Source organism: Pyrgilauda ruficollis, unplaced genomic scaffold, assembly GCF_017590135.1.
Source record: "Pyrgilauda ruficollis isolate IOZ18807 unplaced genomic scaffold, ASM1759013v1 scaffold34, whole genome shotgun sequence".
In the NCBI taxonomy this organism is placed as follows: domain Eukaryota; kingdom Metazoa; phylum Chordata; class Aves; order Passeriformes; family Passeridae; genus Pyrgilauda; species Pyrgilauda ruficollis.
In genome coordinates, this window is record NW_024524822.1 from 975,772 (window position 1) to 999,626 (window position 23,855).

Here is a 23,855-nt window from a genome sequence, read left to right on the forward strand (position 1 = left end):
CACTGTCACCAGAGCTACCCAACATCACAAGGAGCTGCTCCTACACGGGGCAACTTCCCCACACAGCAGGAGCCCCTGCCTTCCCCAGTGCCTTTTTCTGGTGCCGTGGTTTAAAAATTCAGCTCTCACGTGATGAGGCAGAGCCACTGTGACAAGCTGCACCAGAGCCCTGTGCCCCTGATGAAAGGCACATTGCAAATGGTTATTTTTCATATACTATCCATGGTAAACAGCAGCATTCATTTCTATTCCCTTGCTCCAGACAAATCAATGATTGTTAATGCAAAGTCAACACGTCCAGATGTAGTTTGCATACTAGTTAACCACTAAATTGGCATCACATAGTACAAAATAATCAAGAGACATTCAAAGAATCAAACAAAAGCAAAAAGGAGGCAGATGACTAGCAATTAATCCATAAAAGACCTTTAAAAATTAGAAACTTCTTCCCCAGAAAATACGGTATGGCCAAATGGAATCTGTAAATGTGAAATTCCAAATATGCACAATGCTGGATGCACAGAAATGTGGAAATTGCAAGAAATAAATATCTCCTGGGGCCATTTCCCATGTCCCTTACCAAGAATATGCACAGCCTCCAGCAGCACTGGCAGTCCCTGCCCAGGCACCTCTTTCCCTCACCCTGCCTGGTACATGATGTACAAATAGTGCCTGATCTGGCAAACCTCTGACAAAACTCACATTTTGGGGTGGCTCCCCACATCTGCAGGACCACCCTTGTCTGTTTTACAGCACACAAATACCACCTGCAGGGATCCAAGCATGGACTGGAGCAAGCACAGAGCCCAGGGTAGCACCTGCAGGGAATGGGGATGCAGCAAACCCTTGGGACGTGCCACACTTCCCACACACCCCTATCCTATAGCACCCTGGGCTGGCTGGCACGCTCCCCTGTGCCACTCCTGAAATATGAGCCATGCTCAAGCTGAGGATGCTCAAGTAGAGGCCACCAGGGACTCCATGGGCAGTGCCAGGGACCCAACACTGCTACACACCTGGAGCCAGCATGGCCCTGCAGGACCTGTGCTACGGGGACCTGTGCCACGGGGGGCTGTGCCATGGGGGGCTGTGCCACGGGGACCTGTGCCATGGGGGGCTGTGCCACGGGGACCTGTGCCACGGGGACTGTGCCTTGGGGACCTGTGCCATGGGGACCTGTGCCACGGGGGGCTGTGCCATGGGGACCTGTGCCATGGGGACCTGTGCCATGGCGGGCTGTGCCACGGCCATCAGGAGCAGCATCCAGGACCTTGTACCAAGTCCTGCCATGCGACGGTGGGAAGGTCGAAATCCTTGAACAGGCACAGCATCCAAAGAATTACTGATCTACAGAATATCCTGAGCTGGAGGGACCCACCAGGATCACCCAGCCCAGCCCCTGTCCCTGCCCAGACCCCCACCAAGCCCACCCTGGGCATCCCTGGCAGCGCTGTCCAAAGGCTCCTGGAGCTCTGGCAGCCTCGGGGCCGTGCCCATTCCCTGGGGAGCCTGGGCAGTGCCAGCACCCTCTGGGGGAAGAACCTTGCCCTGAGCTCCAGCCTGAGCCTGCCCAGGCACACTGGGCACAAATCCTGACTCTGTGTCAGCATGACTCTTAGAGCAGGTTTCAACCTTCTCCCCTGCAAAATAAAATTAAAATTAAATTAATCTAATTTTTAGAACACTAATTCAACTCTAATTTCACTCCTGCACTTGCATAATTGCAAACTTGACTGTGCATCACCGGGGCCACGTGACTGCACCTGTGAACTGAACTATTCCCAGCATTGCATTATGGCAGAGATATATATTTAAATTATCCTGGAGTCATGCAATAACCTCCCAAGGTTTTATATGGCATTTGTATAAATATTATCTACTACTTTAATAATATTATGTCTGTTTTCATTCTGGGATGAAAATATGTCACTGAAAATGAGGTCCTGGAAATTTTTCTTTTTTAAAAAATACATTTCAGTTATGTCACAAGAAATCTGTTGGTATCACTCAGCTGAGCTCCCTCCCTCCCCTTCCCCTTCCAGGCTGCCAACAGCAATTTTGAAAAGGATAAAATATTGATCAACTTTCCAGAAGAAAAAAAAAAGGGAAAAAAAATCCCCCTAAAGGCAGACTGCAATGAAAAATTATGAAATCTTTTCCAGGCAGGAGCAGGTTTGTGCTGGAAGGACAGGCAGAAAGGTGAGATTCAGACTCATTACGAATCCAGCAGCAGGAGCTGGTGCTGGAAAGCTGCAGCTCCCCAGGGAGTTAAAGATGGGAAAGGTTGCAGTTCCCACAGCATCGCCGTGCAGGAGGACACGGCCTCGCCCCCAGCGCTGCAGAGCACACACACAGCACCCCCAGCACAGCTGAAACACCTCCAGTCCAGGCCTCCCCTGCTTCAACCCCTCTGCTTCAGGAGAAACTCGAAAGGCATCATTGCCACAGTTGGCACTGTGACCCCAGAACTGAGGCTTGGTCATTAATTCTAATTAAAATGCAGCACCCATCAGTGCATCCCCTCCCAAATCCCAAATCCCAAATCCACAGGGATGCTCCCCACATCTCCGGGTGTGTGGCAGGGCAAAGGAAAAGCAGCATCAAAAGGTCTCATTCACATGAGAAAAAAATGAATGAAACCTTAAAAAAAAAAAAATTACAGCTAAACAGTTTCTCAGGGTACAATGATATTGTAGAAAAAGTTCTGGGGTGCAGCTCAAGGAAGGGAATTCTTGGAGGGTAAGAATATGGAAAAGCCACCAGGCTACAGCTTCCTGGATGAAACCATGAATAAAATATTCTCCAGGATTGTTTAATCCAATTTGGAGCATTGTGTGTAATTTTTACCCAGATGTGCCACCCGGCTCTAACTGCACCACTGCCGGGCTGGCACCGGCCTCCCGCTCCATTATTTGCTAAAAAAGGGATTCAGGAAGAGGGTGGGTCCCCTTCGGGGGGGCTGGGGGCAAATAAATGCAAAAATAAAAATATGGAGTTGACATTTCGGAGTATTTCTTCCTCCGCCCAAGAGTTATCCTGTTTTGCAAATTTTTTTCCATTTCCCCCCCTTTGAAAAACTCAAAACATGAAACAAATAAAAGGGAGAAAAGTGAAAACAGCCCCCAAACCCTGAATTCACCAGTCACTCCTTTTTGATTTCCAGCAAATATCAAATTACAGGGAACAGAAAATCGAAACCAAAAAAAAATTTAAAAAAAAAAAAAAAAAACTTTTCAGGGATTTGAGATTTGAAATTAAAAATTCATTCTGGTTTGAAATTTAATTTTATTTTGTGCAGCACCCAGATTTCAGCATTTGCTCGTGGGTGCTGGCAGCTCCAGAAACTCACTTTGGAGTTTAAAAATTTAAAAATGCTTTTTTCCAAAAAGGAAAAAAAAAAAAAAAAATCCAAACTGCTGCAGCTGTGGAGCCAGCCATCTTGCTATTTTGTCCCCATTTTAGAGAGGATACTGTGTCAAGGTTGGTAAAACTCAATGTTGACCTAATCTTTCCCTTCCTCTCCCTCCCCCACTTTTGGGTGGAAAGGCCATGTAGCTCTCCTAGATTGCTTTTTTCTTGAAACAATGCATGTTTCAGTGCTCTTTTGTTATTTATTTTTAAAAAGATCAATACCAAGACCCCAGTATTCAAGGGCAACCCTACAATAATAAACCAGTGTGTGCACAATCCAGAACTCACAGGCACTCTGTAACAGCAAAATAATAGGGATAGGACAGCATTTAAAACAAACAAACAAACAAAACAATTAAGAAAAACCCCACCAAAAATAATAATGAAAAAAAAAATTTCAATTCAAACTCCAGCAAGGCTTTAACAGTCAAGGAGAAAAAGGATTTTGAAATTGTGAAAAATATCATGGCTGAGCCCTTTAAAGGCACTTCAGTTTGGAAAAAAAATGAAAATCACAAAATCTGCAATTATTTTTTCACAATATTGTTAATTATGCATATTCATAATATCATGGCGGACCTTATAATAAACCTGTGTAAATATTAGATTTATGTGAGCCATAGGACATGGAGTTATTACAGTGTGTTTAAAAAAAGAAGGGGAAAAAAAACCTAAAAACCATACTATGGAAATTTTCTTCTCTACAAAAGAAGTAGGAAATTAAATGCTGGAAACTGTTTTAATTATGTCAGGAGAAACCATCCAAAAAGCCAAGAAATTCTAAAATAAAATTGACATTCTACTCTTTATTTTGCTTGTCCTTGTGTTTTCTTGGACTGTGTTTAGAACCTCATTGTTTAACAGCAGTTTTGCATGAAATCCAAAATCACAAAAAAAAAAGAAAAAAAAAAAAAAAAAAAAAATTTTGGGTGTGTCCACAGCAAATTTTCTGGGTTCTTCATTTTCCTGCAAAACTCCTCATTTCAAACAAAATAACTTTAAGCACTGCAGCAAAAAGAAAAAAAATAAACCCTGAGTTTTGGCAGAGCTTGCTGCACAAGTTCAAAATTACAATGAAGCCCAATTCCTAATTGCTCCGGAACAGCAATTCTCCCACTTTCCCAAACTAATCCCTCCCTGCAGCTCACCCGGGGGGGCCCACCAAAAACTTGACTCACTTTCCTCTCCCAGCACACTGCTGCTCCCAGGCTCCGTTTTTCTCCAGAAAATGGGGGTGGAGGGGAGAAAAACCTGAATTCATTCAAATTCCTGTTTAATTTTCATTTCCATGAGCTGGGCTTTGGCCAAAGGGACAAACACGAAATTTGCGGGGATCTGGGGAGGCTGCCGGAGGAACCCCAACACGGGGGATCCCGCCCCAACTTTCTGGGAAAAAAAATTAGAAATAGCAGAATATTTCCTTTTTTTTTTTTTCAATTTTAATTTTTTTTTTTTTTTTATTTACGAAATAGTCTCCTCTAGGTGGCGTTGTTTTAATGGAAAAAAAAATGGGGGGGAAAAAAACCAAAACGTTCCGGAGGAAAAATTAAGAGAAGGAGGAAAAAAAAAAAAAAAAAAAAAAAAAAAAAAAAAAATCAGTGAATAGCAAAAGCAAAAGGCCCGGGAAGGGGCGCGGAGCGCGGCGGGGCCGGGCCGGGCCGGGCCGGGGTGCGGGGCCGGGCCGGGCCGAGGGGCGGCTCGTCCCCGACATGGCTGCTGAGCTCCGCTTTGTTTTCCGCCCGGTCCGAGCGGCCGCGGGCTCCGGCACCGCGGGGTCGGAGGAGCCGCTGCCGGCGCTGCCCCCGCGCACTGCGCCAAAGCGCCGCCGGGGCTCCGCGACGGGGCGGCTGCGGCTGCCGCCCTCCCTCCTTCCCTTCCCTTCCGTTCCCTTCCTCCCCGCTCCCTCCGCCTCCCCCCGGGGACACGCCGCCCGGCCGCCGCGTACCTGCGCTGCCGCCGCCGCCGCCGGAGCGGAGCCGTCCGGCTGGTTCATGGGGCTGGGGCGGGAGCAGGCGAGCCCCGCGCCGCCGCGGCCTGCGATCCGCCCGCCGCGCACAAAGCCGCCGCCGCCGCCGCTGCCTCCTTTCCGCCCTCCCAGGAGCGGCGAGTGGGGGCGATGCCCCCGCTGCGCGGGTGGGCGGCTCGCCGGGCTGCTGCAGCCCCCCTTCCCCCCGGGGCATGGGCCGGGGCGGCCGCCGCGGGCACGGGCGCTGCCGCTAGCGGCGCGGCGCGCAACCGCTCGGCGCCGTGGGGCCGCTCGGCGCCGCGGCGCCCCCCGGGAGGTGTCCCGCGGTGTGTGTGTGTGGCGGGGTGCGGGCTGCGGACCCCGGCGCGTCCCGGGCCCCGCGGACCCCGTCCCAGCACGAGGAGAGTCCCCCGGGCGGCGCGGTGGCCCCGGCCCGGGCAGGGGGCGAGAGCCCGGCGGCTGGGAGCTGCGGGGAGAGCCCGGGTCCCGCACGGCTTCCCCAGGCCTCGTACCCCTCATACACCTCATTGAGGCATCCGAGGGGACGCGGAGTGAGAGGGGACAGATGGCCCGCCAGAAGGGACACGAGGGAAACGCTAGAGCTGTGTCAGGCAGGGTCAGGCTGGAGATCAGGGCAAGGTTCTTCCCCCAGAGGGTGCTGGCACTGCCCAGGCTCCCCAGGGAATGGGCACGGCCCCGAGGCTGCCAGAGCTCCAGGAGCCTTTGGACAGCGCTGCCAGGGATACCCAGGGTGGTGTCTGGGCAGGGACAGGGGCTGGACTCAATGATCCTTGTTGGTTTCTTCCATCTCAGGAAAGTCTGTGATTCCATGATTGTCCAAATGGCTTGGGCAACATCATGCCTGCCTCCTCTCCCCCAACTCTTTTGTCCCCCCAGAGCACACCCAGGGCTGAAATCGCCCCTTGCATTTTAGCCTGGAAGCTCCCAGCTCTCGGTCCCCCCATATTTGAGAGTTGTTTGCCACAACAGAAAACAGGGAAAGCCTTTCTCTACCCTCACACAAAACTCATCCTGACACCCTGTCCCTCCACCAAGAGCTTTTCCTCACCACATGCTCACAACGCTCATCGCTGCTCAGCAAACCTTGTTAATTTCATCAGCAAACTTTGTTAATTTCCTCCAAAAAGAAAGGGAAAAAATCAGTGCTTTTCTTCCCCTGGAAAGCACACAGCATTAACTATAAACATAATTACATCTTATTCATACCTGATGTTTTCTTCCTTGTGAAGCAGTACCAAAAAAAATTATTAATTATATTAATAAAATAATCTGAACTTGTGAATTTTCCTGCCCCAGCCCATAAAACCGTCTTTCCCAAGAGCTCCACAAAACCAAGGATTTGTAGAAAGCCAAATGCTGATTTTGCTCTTGTTGCCCAGCCTAAAGACAACTTCAAAGATATTGCAAAACACAGATTTATTTTTCTTAATATCTTTTATGCAGATTTCATTCCAAATCACTGTACGGTCAGATAATGTAATTACAGAGCTAAATAAAAACAAAGGGGCAGGGGAATTGGTGGAGACATTGGGCAAGGGAAGATGTTTTCTGAGTGAGCTTAGAAGGGATGTGGGAAGTCAAGAAGCAGAAAGCACTCGCGAGGTTTCAACCCCAGCGCAGGCATGAAGTGCAGCCAGAAGGAATCCCCCATGGAGCAGACTAAAGCAAAATTTGGTATTTGACAAATGTTTGAGGAGGGTTTGGGGGAAAATGTGGTTTTGACATGGAGTTTGCAGAATGAGAAGCTTGGAGATACCCTCAATGTGCCTTTGTGTTTGGAAACCTGCTCACTGATCTCCAAAACCCAAAGCCTGGAGGTAAAAGATGCCTGCCCCACTGTGTCCCTCATGGCTGAGGGCACATTTCAAGCCATGCCTGGATGCTTTGAAGCATGTTCAGCACTGGAGAACCCATCACAGCTCATGGTGTGGCCAACCATTGGCCAACTATTCATCACCTTCTCGCTTTGAGCCTGACCCTGTTTTGCTTCCATTTGATCCATTTGTAACATGGAAAAGCTTTCTGCCTCCCATATCCACAAACTGTGGATAAATCATACCTTCACCTTCTTTTGCGGACCGTCTTCCCTCTGGAAGGACAATGTTTGAGCTCTCCAAGCTTCCTCAGCCCAAACCTCCCATTTCTTCTGGTCATGGAGACAGAATAGATGCAGAAAAGGGGTGGCAGCTGTGAAACTCACAGAGACCCCAACCAGATCTCTGTCATGCGTGTTTTTGCAGTGGCTTTGCAGTCTGCTTTGTCTGCTCAGCAAACACAGACATTGCTCTGGGTGGAGGTGTTGGGGTCCACAGGGGAGAGTTCCCAGTTCTGGGTCAGATCTCAGAGTTCAAAGCCTCCCTCCTGAGGGATTTGGTTGTTGGTTGGTCCTGACTTTGTGAAACCGGCCCTTGGAATCCGCCTGTGTTCCTGCTGCTGATTTTGTGCTGTTTAGACACAACAAACACCATCACTGGTGACCCCTCCTGCCTGAGGGACAGCCCTCTCTCCTCCAATGGAGTGAGGTCAAATGCAGAAATTCTGCAAGTCAAGACATCCTTGATTAGGAAATTTCTATGGATTAAGTCTGGGAAATTCCCAGCATGTTTTATTCCTGGCAGAGTGAGATACCCATCAGGTCACTCAGGCTGAAGTCCCTTCTGATGAGGTGACCTCTCCTCTCCTCCAATGGAGTGAGGTCGAATGCAGAAATTCTGCAAGTCGACATCCTTGATTAGAAAATTTCTATGGGTTAGGTCTGGGAAATTCCCAGCATGTTTTATTCCTGGCAGAGTGAGATACCCATCAGGTCACTCAGGCTGAAGTCCCTTCTGATGAGGTGACCTCTTTGGGACAGATGTTTTAGTCTTGCCGCTCCAATAGCATCCAATGGGCTCTTATGTCCTGACTGGTACCAAATTTTGGCTTTTTCTCTCAAAACTTCCTCATGATCAGTGACCAAAGCCTGAAAACCCACATCCTTATTTTGAAGTACCCTCAGACCTTCCCTGGGTAACAGCTAATGACAGGCCAATTGCAGTCAGGAACTCTCTACACCACATTTCAGAACACACTTTCCAAGAAAGGTCAGTCATTTCTCTTACTACAGTTTCTGGTGTCTGCAGGCGGAGATGACAGTGGTGCTCACACCTCTGTGGGATTCCCAGCCTCAAAAGGTTGAATTCCTCCTGGAACATCAGTATCTGCACGGTGCTGGGCTTGCTGGAGGTAACTCAGTGACTTCTCCCTCCTTTCCTACCCTTAAGATGAAGCAGCAGCAATGCTTTCACCTTCCCAGGCAAGCTCTGTAGTCATCTCAGACTGGGAATGCTATCCTGGTAGGACACCCACCTCCCATGAGCTGGTAAGGGTGTCCTGGCTGCAGTAATCCTAAGTGATAATGTGATTAAAGATCATGACAATGCACATGCATACAAGGCCTGGTTCTGCAGGCTTGAGAACCTTTTACTGTGCTGTATTCTCCTGTATTCCCCATGGGTTGTTTGTAAGGCAGGCAGCACTAACAGTTGCTACTCTGTGTGAGTGTCAAAGCCTGCACAGCATCCATCCCGAGGTGATGGAGTGTCCTGGAGTTTGTTTCCTGCAGCCTGGACTTCTGCTCGAGCTGTGGGGTCAGGGATGGTGACAGCAGGGACAGGGTGTTGGGCAAACAAATCAGGGGGAGATGTCACTTAGCCCCTGGAAGGGCATTACAGTCTACAGCTAACTTCATTTTGGAAAAGTGGGGAGGTTTAGGTTGGGTATTAGGAAAAGGCTCTTCCTCCAGAGGGTGCTGGCACTGCCCAGGCTCCCCAGGGAATGGGCACGGCCCCGAGGCTGCCCAAGCTCCAGGAGCCTTTGGACAGCGCTGCCAGGGACACCCAGGGTGGGATTCTTGGGGGGTCTGGGCAGGGACAAGAGTTGGATTGATGATCCTTGATCCCTTCCAGCTCAGGAGATTCTGTGGTTCTTTAAATGCTCACCTGAGGACAAAGATACAACACAGTGGAGGCAAAGCCCAGTGAGGTGATGAGGATTCTGCATAAGGCACTTGTGCTGATTCCAGCGATGAGCCTCTCTGTGGGATATGTGCTCAATAGTCTGGAGAAGGAAATTATTGGTAGCAGTCTCCCTAAGTAAATCTAGAGCTCACAATCTCCTTCATCCATCACAGAATTCAGTCATCTGGGCCAAAGGTTATCCCTGAGGGATGTGGGGTACCCTCTGTTCCAGTGCCCACTCTGAAGTTTGGAATCTGTGCCCGAAACACTGTAGTTGAACCCCGTGCTGGGGCAAAACGCTGAACACTCCTCATCACTGCTATAAATAAGGAAGAGTCGGCAAACCATGGTCAGGAAATGGCCAAAGGACTATTTATAATCACTGCTATCTGCAAGATATTTGTGAGACCAGCAGAAAAAAATAAATCCCCACTTCACTCTTCCTGACCCCGTCACCATCTGTTTGCTTCACTCTGAGGCATTAAAGCTCATCAGAAGTGTTTGCCAATGGTTATACAGAAAGGAAGTGTTGGATTGTATTTGTTCTTGTCAGCACTGAGCTGCTCCTTCCTTTTCCAGCTGTGATCGCTTTCGTCCCCTCCTTTGCTGGGACCGTGTGCACCCTGAGAGCACCAGTGTGAGCTGCAGCACAGACTGGGGATCTCTGCAATGGACTGAATGCACTGAAAACCAACAGTGGACAACAGGAGCTCCAAAACCATTCAGATTCAGGTACAAAGCTTCTCCCTGCACAACAATTAACGAGTCCTTCTTTTGCATCAAAGCCTTGTCAGAAATTGCAGTGGCTGAGTCGTTGGGATGGGTTTTGTTTGGGTGATGCCAATAAAGCCATGTCCTGAGGAAATTCCAGGGAGAGCCCATGTCTCTGACTGTGGAGCTGATGGTGTGAGTTGGGATGCAGGTGGGGCTTTGCTCCTCCTGAGCCAGGGGCTTGGTGAAGAGGCTGGAGCTGTGCAGGGCTCAGGATGTAGCTGAATTTCAGGAGCAAATGCCAGGGTGTGGGAGAATTTACAAGCATGTGAGTGTGTATTTTACCTATATAAAACAAGAAAACTTTGGTTTTAAAAGCATTAGGATTGTATAAACATGACACTCTCCAGAGCAAAAAACAAAGCAATACAATCCCAAACCATGAGATACCTGTTCCCCACTCTTTAATGACCACACAACACATTTCTGCTGACAGGGAGAGGTTTATTGCTACAACAAAGAGCTTCCTTCTACCTCCAACAAATAATGAAATGGCCACCTCCCAGTGTTGGAATCTACTCTGCCTTTACCTTAGAGCATCTTCCGGTGCTTAAAGGGGCCCCAGGAGAGCTGGAGAAGGACTGGGGCCAAGGGATGGAGGGACAGGAACAGGGAATGGCTTCCCTTCCAGAGGGCAGGAATGGATGGGATATTGGGAAGGAATTGTTCTGTGGGAAGTGGGGAGGCCCTGGCACAGGGTGCCCAGAGCAGCTGTGGCTGCCCCTGGATCCCTGGCAGTGCCCAAGACCGGGCTGACAGGGCTTGAGCCACCACTGTCCCTGCCCATGGCAGGGGTGGGACAGGATGAGCTTTCAGGTCCTTTCCAGGCCAGACCATTCTGGGATTCTGCCTGGAGGTGCAAGGCAGCAGATCCCCACTTGTGGGTTCACCGGGGGGGTTCCAGCTGCAATTGTTTGGCCACCTGCTTTTATGGCAGGAGGATGCTCGGAGCTCCCCTGCCCTCCGAGGATCCGCACATATTGGGATGCTGGAGCTGCTAGCAGAGCTTGTGCAGCTCTGTTTTCATGTATCTGAGGAATACTCGCTGGACTGAGGGAGAACACTGGCAGGAAGAAGCCCCTGAGTGCTGTCCCAACCTGGCTGAGAAGCCACGGGGACATTCCGGGCTGGCACGTGAGGCAGGGCTGTGTGCTTGGGTACAGCTTGGGCTGTGCATCATGCCCACAATTGTGTTTGCCAGGAAAAAGGTGTCCAAGAAAATTCCAACACAGAAGCAAAGAACTTTAATAAATGGGATTTAAATAATAGATTTAGCTGAAAATCCCCAGAAGACGGATTTTTTTATCCACACATCAGGTGCTGTAAGCTTAGAAAAAGATAACAAAGCATTCCTCAGACAGAAAAGGTTGAGTTTCTGCTTTAATTGAAAAATCATATGTGGTTTTGATACTCCTAGAGAGATGTTATGTTAAGAAGTAGTTTATACTGAGAGATGTATCATCACTGTTTTGGGGTAAATTAGATTAAAGTGATTTGCAGTTATCCCCATGCTAAGCAGTATAAAGGGAAGAAATGGGAAGTTAAAGTTGTACTTGCGAGAAGTGCAGGCAGTTTGCTGAGGAAATCCTGACTCGGCTCTGCCTTAACAGGCAACTGTCAGCTCAGTATTAGAGAGGAATTGTAGCTTTCTGGACCCATAATCAGATTCATCTGTCTCTTCTTTACAGTGGCATGGCAGAGCAGAATTAAGAATATTTGCATGCCTTAAATTGAGTCTTTCTGCTTTAATTGTGTAATTATGGAAATCACTGTTTAGGGATCCATAGTATGGCTCTGCTGAATTCTGCACTTCAGGCAGGCACACAATCCCTTCGTTAAAGAGTTCTCCCTGCAAAATCCCAGCATCCAGTGTGGAGTGTGGAATACATGTCCTGGGTACGTATTTGCAAATTCATTAATTAACTTATCAGTTCAAACTAATTAAAAATTGGTTCTTTAACAAATCTAATACATTGTGGCAGACCTGTCTTTTTTTTTCCTGAAGATCCTATTAGTGGAGTAATGCAGCCCCTGCAACCTTCCTGTGTAATTAATACTCACGGAAATCTTACATATAAATTTCACTGGCAGAATTTATTTGACAATGGTCTCTTACGAGATTACACTTCATAACTGGAAGTTTATTAAGCAAGGCTCTTTTGCAGGGTTTTCCTTCAGTTTCCCATAAGGATTTGCCTCCCTTGCAGCCCTCATGGTCCCGTGCAGTGGGGCTCTCACACTGCTCTGCTGGGGTGAAGCCTCACAGAGCAGGGAGCTTGGGAGGGTTGTAGCTGCTCTGGAGCAACAGGAAGCAGCCACACACATGGGGGAGTTGGTCCACAAGCCATGGGTTGACTAACAAGCATAAACTTGTCTTTTAAATTCATTATAACCCCTTTAGTTGATCCCGTGTGGCCCATGGGGCAGGAGGATGAAGAAGAGAAAGATTTCCTCGCTGTTTGTCAGCATCACAAACAGAATATACTAAATAATACATGACTGAGTGGTGTGATTAATTTTATTTGCACTCACAAACCACGCACTCCCAGCTTCCCTGTGTGTGAGTAATGTGTCCCTGCCAGACTCACGCCAGGAGAGCCCTTTGAGCCACCCCACCGCAGACAGCATCACCCCAAAACCACCCCGCAAACTTCCCTGGGCTCAGGCAAGACAAAGAGCCTGACCAAAATGTAACACGCTGTCATTTGTAACCCTGCCACAGCTGCTGACCCACCTCGGGTTGGTCTGAGCTGTGCCCAATCCAGTTTTGCAACTGGCAGGAAACCGTGGATCCTCACGGAAGGGCACTCAGTAAAACTGGGGATTTCTCTGGCAGTGGTAATTACAAACAGTAGCTAACACAGCTCTCACTCAACATCAGCAGAGCACAGTTCTCACTGAGATTTGCACCCCCTCAGAGATGAACTGAGAATTAAAAAAAGGTAAAATTGAGTAAGCAGGAAAGGGCACATTTAAAAATGCTTTTTAAAATGGAGGTGGTGGCGTGTAGCTGTGCTGAGCTCCAGTAAAGATTGTCCCGTTGCCTCCCCATGGAGCAGATCTGGTGGCCCCGGGACAGAGCAGCCCCTTGGCCACCGGGAGCCCCTCGCTGCCATCCCCTCTGGCAGCCCCCGGCGCTCTCCTCCCGCTGCGCCGCTGAGCCTCTGCTCATAAATTAACAAACTGCAAATACAACATTAAATAATAGCAAATGCATCCTTACAAACAAACAAATAAATATTTCCAGTGCTTTATTAATAGAATTTTGACAGCTTCATTAGGTTGGTGAAATTTCAAGATACTTAATGAAATAATGCTTCATCCCTTGGCTTGTGATATAAATTCTAATGAAATGCGCAATTCCAATTCATCCCCGACAAACTGTGATGCTCTGCTCACAAGGCACTATCATACTGCCAAGGTTTTTATTTCTCTGACATTATGATCTTAACAATTTTATTTTAACAGTTGGAATGGTAGTGTCTAATAAGTTAAACAGCAGAATAAAAGATCCCTCTAGAATGAAAAAAAAAAAAAAAAAGTATATGTTTAGGTGGAAGAGACTTCAGAACAGATTATGGGTTGTTTTATATTCTAAATATGACACATTAATATCTACTCATTTAATACTGTAATTTTTTAAAGTTCTTTTCACTGAAAGATGATCTTTATTTCTCTGAAAATTGCCTGGTGGAATCCCCACTTGTGCAAATGATAAGTGACTGCTGCACACCACGAGCTAAATGCTCCAGAGCTCAGTGGAGCTGCCCTTAAATGAACAAAGTAAATGGAAAAAAAATTAAGTAGAATTAATATTATTAAAGATAATAATATAAATTATTAGTAGTATTCTATTAAGGTCAGATTAATCCCACTACAATTCAATTGGAATAATACGTGCAATTTATGCAATCACAAATGTTTTAACATTTAAATTACCTTTCTGGCATTCTGGAAAGCTGTATTTTGCATTCCAGAGCAAGGCAAGCCCTCGCCGGAGCGGAGAGCAGAGCCCCGGCCCCGCTGCCCCCTCAGCCCCCTCAGCCCCTCAGCCCACTCAGCCCCCGCTGCCCCCGCGGCACCCGGCGGGGCCGGGCCGGGCCCGCAGCCCCCGAGCGCCGAGCGGCTCCGGCCCCCTCTAGGGGCTGCAGCACGAATCGAGGGCTGCGGCTCGGCTCCAGCCGCTCATCCTGCCCGGACTGCTCCGCCGCCGGAGGAGACGGCTCAGAGCCCCTTGCAGGGCCTGAAGGGGCTCCAGGAGTGCTGGAGAGGGACTGGGGACAAGGCATGGAGGGACAGGACACAGGGAATGGCTTCCACTGCCAAAGGACAGGGAGAGATGGGATATTGGGAATTAGGAATTGTTCCCTGTGAGGGTGGGCAGACCCTGGCACAGGGTGCCCAGAGCAGCTGTGGCTGTCCCTGGGTCCCTGGAAGATTCCAAGGCCAGGCTGGATGGGCTAGGAGCACCCTGGGACAGTGGGAGGTGTCCCTGCCCATGGCAGGAGGGTAGAACAAGATGTCTTTCAGGTCCCTTGTCACCCAAACCGTTCCATGATTCTGTGATTCAGTTGCCCTCTGGATGCTAAGTGTGGGACCCCTTGGCTCTGGGCCCGGGGCACCTGAGGGATGGGGCCTTTCCCTGCAGGGATCGGAACAGGCTGGATGGATGGGATGAGACAATTGTAGAGGTTCAACAAGGCAAAATGTCAAGCCCTGCAGCGCTGTGAGGGATCGGAACAGGCTGGATGGATGGGATGAGACCAATTGTAGAGGTTCAACAAGGCAAAATGTCAGGTTCTGCACTTGGATCACAACAACCCCAGAGCAAGGCTCCAGGCTAGGGCAGAGGGGCCTTTCCTCCATTTCCACTTGCTGGAGACACCAGCAGCTCTTTAAGACCTGGAGCATCTAATCTGTGCCAAGGTCCCCAGGGGGACCTCCTGATACTGTGGGCATGCAAATGAATAAGTAAGACAAGTAAAGTTTTGACTCAAAGGGGATTTTGTGGCCAGCTGTGGGTGCAGGATCCACCTTCACCCATTTTGCAGCACCGTGGTGGGACAGTGACACAGTTGTGGGCTTACAATATAGTTACAAGCCTTTGCAATCTCCAGGGGCTGTTGTGCCAGGTCTGTGTAGGAGCAGCATTCCATCACCTGGAGAGGCTCTGAGCCCTGTCACTGTCCCACCTGGGTGCTGACCTGTCCTCTCCTGGGGCTTGGAGCTCAGGGACGAGGCCGCTGCCCATGGCTGCAGCATCCTGGGGGCTAGTACAGGGTGCAAAACCTCCTCCCAAGCTCAGGTGACACTTGGACATGGCCACAGAAGTGCTGGTGACACAGCTGTGGCATCACTGGGAGTGGGACCATCCTACTTGGAGACAAACCCTGCATTCCACCCACGTGAGCTGATCCCGTTCTCTCCTTCATTGCTGCCTGCAAGGATGAATGTGTCAGAGACTGCCAGGGGTCCAGCTCTTCTCATAATGGTGGTTATACAAATAATCTCAGGGTTCGATTAAAAATAATCATGGTTTTGATGGCTTTTCCCCAGTGTTCTGCAGCAGCAGGCCATGAGCCAGCAGCTGTCCCCAGATAAGATCTACACAGAGCAAGGGAGGGCAATTGGCCATCATTTTTAAAGACATTATTTTTAAACACTGCAAGTGCAGTGACAGAGGAGAAGCTCAGAACAAGGGCAGTCTGTGGCCTGGGTCAGCCCCATGGCCGAAGGGGGGAAATGCTGGATTTCAGCAAGCCCTTGCAGTATGCAATGGACCATTTGCTGCAGTGCCCCAAAGCCCTCTGAGGAAAAAGTCTCTTGTAGATTCTCTAAATTTAAGCTTCCTCCAATGCCCCGAGGAGTTTATGAGCTGCTTGACCAAGATAATGACACTCTGACATTTTTGGATCCTCTCGGTGACACTGTTATTAATTTTACCATCTAATTTTATCATTTTTATCATCTTTTTCATGTAAAAGCAGAGACCACAATTAGGGTTCTTTTTCTTGTTGATAATAACAGCTCTTAGTACCTATAACTCATCAGCCAGATTTTTCTTTAATGCATTTGGCTTCCCTTATCAATTTCCCTCCACTCAGAAATGTTAAATTATCCTGATTACTAGTTTTTCTCTTCCCCCCCACCTATTCTTTATGCACTGCTTCTTTTTCTAATTGCTGCTTTCATTTTCACCTAGAGAGATCTCAAAATCAAATACCATTCTTCCAAAATTATGGCACAAATAGAACTTTTTAGCCAGGTTGGGAACTCTTAGTGGGAACTTTTTATTTTTCACTCATTTATGTACATGTTTATTTTTCTTCCCAGCGAGTTTCCCTCACCTCTTTATTCAGCCTCACAGATCCAGGGAGAAGCACCAGGTATATGTTACTGGTTGGGACTGTCTTTTATTATCCCATAATTAATGCAATCAGGTCATGATCACCGGTCTCCAGGCAACCACCGATTTCTAGTTCAGTGATCAATTCATCTTTATCCATCATAATAAGATCTAAAATAGAATTACCTCACGTTAGGTGCCATCTCTTTTGTGTTAGAAAATTATCATAGATAATTTTTAGAGATGCCACTGATGTTTTATTACTGCCTGCAGGAGGTCTCCAGCATTCACCTCCCACAGCAATGTCCTGCAGAAAAGGAGCTTCTTTGGGCACCCCATGGGCAGTGCCCCCAGCTTAGGGTGTGGTGGCACAAATGCAGGAAATAGAGAGAATTGCCACTTTATCTCTGTTCATGGGATGGAAGGGACCTGAAAGCTCCCTTCCCTTCCCTTCCCTTCCCTTCCCTTCCCTTCCCTTCCCATGGGCAGGAACAACTTCCACCAGACCAGGCTGCTCCAAGTCCCGTCCAGCCTGGCCATGGACACATCCAGGGGCAGCCACAGCTGCTCTGGGCACCCTGTGCCAGGGCCTCCCCACCTCACAGGGACAAGTTTACTCCAAACATTGAAGTTTCTCCTCTTTTTGTTTAGAACTGCCACCCCTTTTTCTATGTGCTCATGTAAAAACTCCTTCTCCCTTTCACAAACCCCCTTTAGGCCCTGGAAGGGGCTCTGAGCTCTCTGTGGAGCCTTCTCGTCTCCGGGTGAACACCCTCAGCTCTCCCAGGCTGGCTCCAGAGCAGAGGGGCTCCAGCCCCTGGAGCATCTCTGGTGCCTCCTCTGGATCTCTCCAGCAGCTCCAGATCCTTCCTGTGCTGGGACCCAGCTCTGCAGATAAGATCTCACCTGAGCACAGGGGCAGAATCTGGGGGATCAGCCCAGCATGTGTTTGGCCTTCTGGGTGCCAGCACACATGACCAGAGCAGGTCCAGCTTTCCCCCAGAGGAACCCCCAGGTCCTGCTCCCAGAGCTGCTTCCAGGGAGTTCTGGCTGTGCTCATGTCTGGTGTTGCCCTGACCCAGGTGCAGCACCTGCCCTTGGTCTTATCAGACCTCATAACATTCCCATGGAAAGCCTCTTGAGCTTGTCCAGGTCCCTCTGTGTGATGTCCCATCCTTCAGGAGTGTCGCTGCACCCTCAGCTTGGTGTCACCTGGCAGCCTGCTCAGGCTGCCCTCCATCTCAATGTCTGTCCTGTCCTTTATGGCCAGATGAGATATGCCAGCTATTCCTTCTCGTTATGTCCCTCCGTAGCTTGCTTCACACACTCATGAGCTCCTGAATTTATTTTTACAAATAAAAATAAATTCAGGAGCTCCTCCTAAGGCTGTCTAGCTTATTCATTCCCCTGCCTGTGCAATTCCAGGTGAGCAGATACTGTGTCCCCACTGAAATTATGTTGGGAATTCCATCCAGCCCCTATGCAATTTTTTAAAGTTATAAAGATATTTGAAATATTTTTGATCAATTAGAGTAATTCAGAATTTTGAGGAGTGTAATGAAAACCAGTGATTTAAAAAGTCAAGTTTATTGAATTCAACTGACTCTTAAATCAACATTGTCATTATATTTCTGTCCTATTTTATTTCCTCTTGGTTGGTTTTAGGCTGAAAATAGACTGAATTCAGTCTTTTCAGATGGCATCTTCTATCTGTGCAGATTCTGGGAAAGAATTCCTGGTCCTGTTTGGCACATTTAAATGGCATTGTAAGGGAAATGGTGAATAAATCTGTAACGCTCAGTTCCACAGGGAGTCCTTCGGTGTCAGTAGCAGGGCTGGAGTAGAGCTGGTGCCTCCTGCAGTCCTGAAGGCTAGGATTCATCTGGAGCTTCCTGGGTCAGTGTGGACAAGGACACGGGAGCCCTGAGGCGCAGCTGAGCTCTTTTGGGCTCTCCAGATTCCAGAAGGTTCCTCCCAAGGCTGGTGGAGACCATCCTGCAGGGCTGCCATGAACTGTCACCCCTGGCACTGCTGACAGTCTGCAGAGTGCCCTGGCAGCCCTGAACTCAGATGGGGCTGGACATCGTGGAGGGTCCCATGCTCCTCCCAGGGGCAGAGCACGAGGCAGGGTCTCCTCCAGCCTTGTGCTGCCTCAGTTCCCCACCTTCCAAGGGAAACACTAAAAACCAGCCTCTTGTGTGGGACTCGGCAAGGAAATATTTTCAGACTGCCTGAGGAGAGGGAGAGAAAGCTAGCTGGATGGCAAATAATTAGAATAATTATTTGAAAATCAATAGCTGTCTGAAACAGCAATCAATTAACCTGGAGACATTTCAAAATGAGATCTATACTGACTGAGCAACTGAAGCCCGAATAATGACTTGGAATTTGCTCTGGATAACTTTAAATTATCTTTTGCCTTAGGTCCACTGCAGTCAGCAGCCACCCCTGAATCACCCACAGCCCTGGTCCCTGGCCAGCTCAGGGATGAAGGGAGCTCCCTCTTCCTCAGGGCTCTCCCAGGTCTGTCACTGCACACAAGGCATTGGAGACACCCCTGCATGGAGAGAAGTACTAAATGCTGGGTAAGGATTTGCCTCCTTGTTCAACAACAACAACAACAACAACAACAAAGAGATTTTAGGGCATCTGTCTTTGAAGCCCCAAAACAGGGGCAGGATCATGTTTACTGCAAAACAGAGTCGTTTGGGGGGCTCCTGGAGGCAGATCACTTCCCACAGAGCCCTGGAGAATCATCTGGTTTATTTTTGAACTGTAGCAGCTTTCTAGGAAGGGATGACTATCACTGGGGGCTGTTTTCTCAGATTTCAAAAAAAAAAAAAATTAAAGATTTCACAAGTGTGACTTGTGGACTGCCTGCATGAAAACTGCAACCCCAGCCTTTAAAATGCTTGGCAAAGCCTTTTCCAGAGCTCTTCCCTGGACCTGACTGGCCACTAAAGGCAGTGAAAAGGCAGAAGCAGCCCAGCAACCTCAGGCAGGGGCAGTTTTGGGCTGTCCCTTATGCTGATGAAACTAGTTTTTCCCTTTGCTCAGTCCCTCGGGTGTTCCTGCCTGTGGGAGGGGGAGGTTGTGCTCAGGCACAGCAGCAGACAAAGCTCCCCACAGCTCCATGGGACAGCCCCAGGTGCCACCTCGTGTGACACCCTGCAGGGGAAGGGATTCCTGCTTTGTGCTGAGTTCCTGGATGCTTTAGGATCAGGTGTGGGATGTTTAAAGCAGGGAAAGGGGAGGAGGAGCAGGTTGGTGCCAACTGCTCTGCCTGCAGCTGGTGGCCCCCAGTGCAAGGAGTCCCCATGCTCCTCACCCCTTTCACATCCAGCCTGGCCTTTTCTTTTTCATTTGACTCCGGCAGACAAAACATGGGGATGGATCAAAAGGAATGTTGCAGAGAGTATAATGTCCCCTCTAATCCAGCAAGCTGAATCAAATGAAGAGTTTTAACCCATTTTTTGTGTAGATAGTCTCTGGTTAGTCCCTTAGCGTGTCCTCACGGCGTGAATTATGGTGCAATAATTCACACTGAACTGCATGGACAGCCCTCAGCTCCCAGCCTTGTGCCTGACACTGCTCCAGGCATGAATTACTGTCCTATAATTCACACCTTGTCATATCTTATTGCCGGAACATCCCCGAAATGACAAAGCTGGAGTCATTAAGGAGAAATTCAGTCAAAACTTGGCGAAGGCAGTTGATGGCAGGAAGGACCATGTACTTAAGACTGATGAGGAACAGCTGAGGGAGCTGGGGGGCTCAGCCTGGAGAAAAGGGGAACTTTCTCACTCCTCACAACTCTCTGACAGGAGGGGGCAGTCAGGAGAAGTCCGGCTCTTCTCCCAAGTAACCAGTGACAGGACAAGAGGAAACGGCCACAGGTTACACCAGGGGAGGCTTAGGTTAGAAATTAGGGAAAATTTCTTCACTAATGGGTGCTAAGGTATTAGCACAGGCTGCTCAGGGCAGTGCTGGAGTCATCATCCCTGGATGTGTTCGGAAAATGTGTGGATGTGACACCTGGGGACATGGGTTAGGTGTGACCATGGCAGTGCTGGGTTGACAGTTGCATTTGATGACCTTGAATCTCCCTTTCAACCTAAATGATTCTGTGATTTACCTGTCTCATTCAGGCTAGACAGAAAGAGCCCCAAATAATAAACACAGGGAAAGAGCTGTGTGCATTCAGTGCTAAGTGTGTGTAACCATCTTGGGGTGGAATTTCTCCAACCAGAGAGATGACTTTTCCAAACTGGATGCCTGTGGTCCAGAGGTAGTGACCAGCAGGTCCATAAAAGGTTTTCCAGCTGTCTGGGTTCCCATACAGATAAATAGTTTGCTTCAAGGGGATTTGCAGGTAGCAGGTGCTCCTCAGGTGAGCAGGAGTCAGTAAAGCCCTTCACAGACCCAGCACAAACGTGATCCTGGGTACTGTGTTCTGTATATCTTCGTCCTCCTTTACCTACCCTAGGTCCCCAGAGGAATCTTGATGTGTCCCAGGGCTCACCCCTGGGCCAGCAGCAGGTGCCATGTGAGGAGGGAGGTGCAGCTTTGCCATCACTGTGTGCTGAGCACCCTTCCCTTCCTCCCTGCAGCCTAGCTCCATCTCAGCTGGGTGGGGACAGGTGTCTGGTGCCCCACAGCCACCCATGGCAGGACACACGGACAACTCCTGCCTTCCTTGGGAAGGCACAAACCAGCCTGGCCCCAGAGCAGATTGGTTTTGTGTAACCTGACCTTGTTGGAAGGCATCCCTTGAGATAAAAATCAGATCTGGGGGGAAATGGCTGGGTTTGACAACCAGTGGTGGGCAGGTGGAGCACCAGCAGGGCCTGGGGACAGCCTGAGGAGGGGACTCTCAGCCCGTGGCAGGCACTGTGCCCATGTCCCTGCATGGGCTGTGCTGAATGCAGCCACTCAGAGGAGCCTTGCTGCTCTTGGGTTGCTGGGGAGGAACCCCTGCCAAACATCCAGGTGCTCAAAACAGCACCAGGCAACTGCTGCAAGTCAGATAATTCACACCCTTCGTGCCCACTGAAGTTTAAATCATTTCAGTGGAAATATTGCGTTCTGCTGAGTGCAGGCAGCAGCCTGTGCTCAGCTGGTTTGTGGGGCCCCCTCTCGCTGCTCCTGCAGCTCTCCACGTCCTCCTGGCACAGTGGAAGCCCACTTTCAAATGGCCAAAGAGGCAAAAATGTGGCCACTTCCCCAGCTACTGGTTCCTGCTTATCAGCCAGCCCTGCTGGATGCAGGCGCACTGGGATCACTCCCCAGTGCACTGCAGGGAAAGCCTGCTAACACATTTCCCTCTGTGTCACAGTGGAAGGGACAAAGAGGGCTGGAGGTGGCAGGGCCTTCTCTCAGAGTCACTGCAGAAACAGGGCAGGCACTGCTCAAGAGCTCTCCTGATGACAAGCAGTGCTTGAAATGTAGCACCTGGATTTCAGAGTGGATTTTGGGGTGTTGTGGTGGATGTCCACCCTGCAGAGCTCTGGGGCTGTGCCCAGCAGGAGTGCCTGACTGAGCCCTGAGTTGCCACTTCCAACAGGACTCTCAAAGAGCAGTACATTCCTTGGACTTCATTGTCTTCCTTGGGTGTGCAGAGGGACATTTGGTGGTACAGGCTCCATACTGTGCTGAGGCCTCAATGATTTCATCTTAAACCCAGAGGAGCAGTGCCTGTGCCAACCTGCTGGCACTGAGCTCAAGAGGTAGAACACTGCACACAGCACAGGTCCAAATCCACCAGCCTGCCCAGGTTCTCATTTCTCAGGACACTGATGCTGCCCTGAGTTGAGACAGCAGCTGGAGAAGGTCAGGACAGCCTGTCCAGGCTGGCATCCAGGCACAGGGCAGGAGCAGGGAGGTGTTTGAACAAGTGTATCACAAATTACATGGCAGAAGCAGCAGCCAGTTGGCTGAGTCCCCCAGGGAGGCCTTTTTGGACTTGCTCAGTGAAGATATCAGCAAAATGCCTTGGGCAGTGGGGATGGCTCATGTCAGGATGCCCCAGGGGATGACACTCTGGACCACAGTGACCCTCTGAGCCATCTCTTTGCCAACTGCTCGTGCCAAAGGCAGCAAACTCAGTCGGAGCCACATCCCCGAGAAGGCAGCAGCCCCACCAGCTGGCACCATACTGCATCCAGCTGGCTCCCAGGCTGCATCCAGCTGGCAGAGGCAAGAGCACAGAAGCCTGGAAAGGTGATGCCAGCCAGGGAAACCCAGACCCCCTGTCACCCTGGCAGCTCTGGCAGTGTTTGTGCTGGCACATGGATTCAGCTCGGTGCTTCCCAGGTGGATGCAGCACCTCTGAGGCTTCAGTGCACAAGTGCAGGCAGTGTTTGCTGACAGCTGGGAGCAAGCATGCATTACCATTTGTTATCCACTAATTAGTGGACTAATAACCAGCTAAACCAGCTTGTTCTTTAGTAGGTGAGTCTTTCCTGTCCTTCTGGATTATTATAATAATCACAGTCTGTGTGTTCCTGCAGAGTCACTCACCCAGAAGGGACCATAGGAGAGCCTGCAACTGTCCTGCTGTTTCTGTCACCCCCTGCCAAAGATGGAGCTAAAATACCATAAACTGACATGAAACTGAGTATTGTGTGTATGTTTGTGTGTGTGAGAAGTCCAGAAATCTTCCAGGACAATTTGCTGTCCCAGCCTTGGGTCAGACCTGCACGCCTGTCTCAGGTGTGAGATGTGGCAGAGACAGGAGCAAAGAACTTGGACCAGGGGAAACGGGCGCAGCCCAACAACCCCAAGTGCAGCACACAGCCAGCTGAGTTTTCTGACCACAAGGAGCACTTTAGCTTGTTCAAATCCCCTTTGGGATGTTCTCTGGGCTTGTCACTGCAAGAAAACAGCCTCTTTCCTCCCAGATCATTGACGTAGCTTATTACTGAATACTCATCTGTTTGCAGATGTTCTATATTTTCCTGACATGAAGTTTCTTAACATCCCTTTTAAATTGTCTTTATGCTCACAATGTTGATGCATAATCTCTTTTTTCCTTGAGAAGTTCCTGTAAGTGCCTCGTGCAGTGATGAGATGAAAGCTTTCTTTGTGTTCCTGCCAATCCAGTTTGTATGCCTCTGTTTGTCACCTGCAGATAAAAGCTCAGGGATGTTGTTTGGAGCCAGGCAGTGAAGCAGACACTCAACTGGAGGCAAGGACAGGAGGAAAATATTAGCAAAGCAACCACCTAATTCTTGACAATGCCAGCACCAGCCATTGTGAACCTTTGCCCAAACAGGAATCCCCTCCTAAAGCCTCTTAGGGTGCTTACATGAGTACATTTGACTTCAAAGAGGGTATATACAAG

At 49.3% G+C, this 23,855-nt stretch overlaps 1 protein-coding gene across 9 annotated transcripts in view; it reads right to left on the minus strand.

Annotated features, from left to right (window-relative positions):
• ZNF618 (zinc finger protein 618) overlaps positions 1-5,639 on the minus strand; it is a 146,874-nt gene extending 141,235 nt beyond the window's left edge. For all 9 annotated transcript variants that reach the window (XM_041474796.1, XM_041474794.1, XM_041474795.1 and 6 more), the window contains exon 1: positions 5,357-5,639. In XM_041474796.1, coding sequence (XP_041330730.1) covers positions 5,357-5,404 — 48 coding nt within the window. In that variant the 5' untranslated portion in view covers positions 5,405-5,639. The remainder of the gene's footprint in view (positions 1-5,356) is intronic.
• Between the last annotated feature and the right edge of the window lie 18,216 nt (positions 5,640-23,855).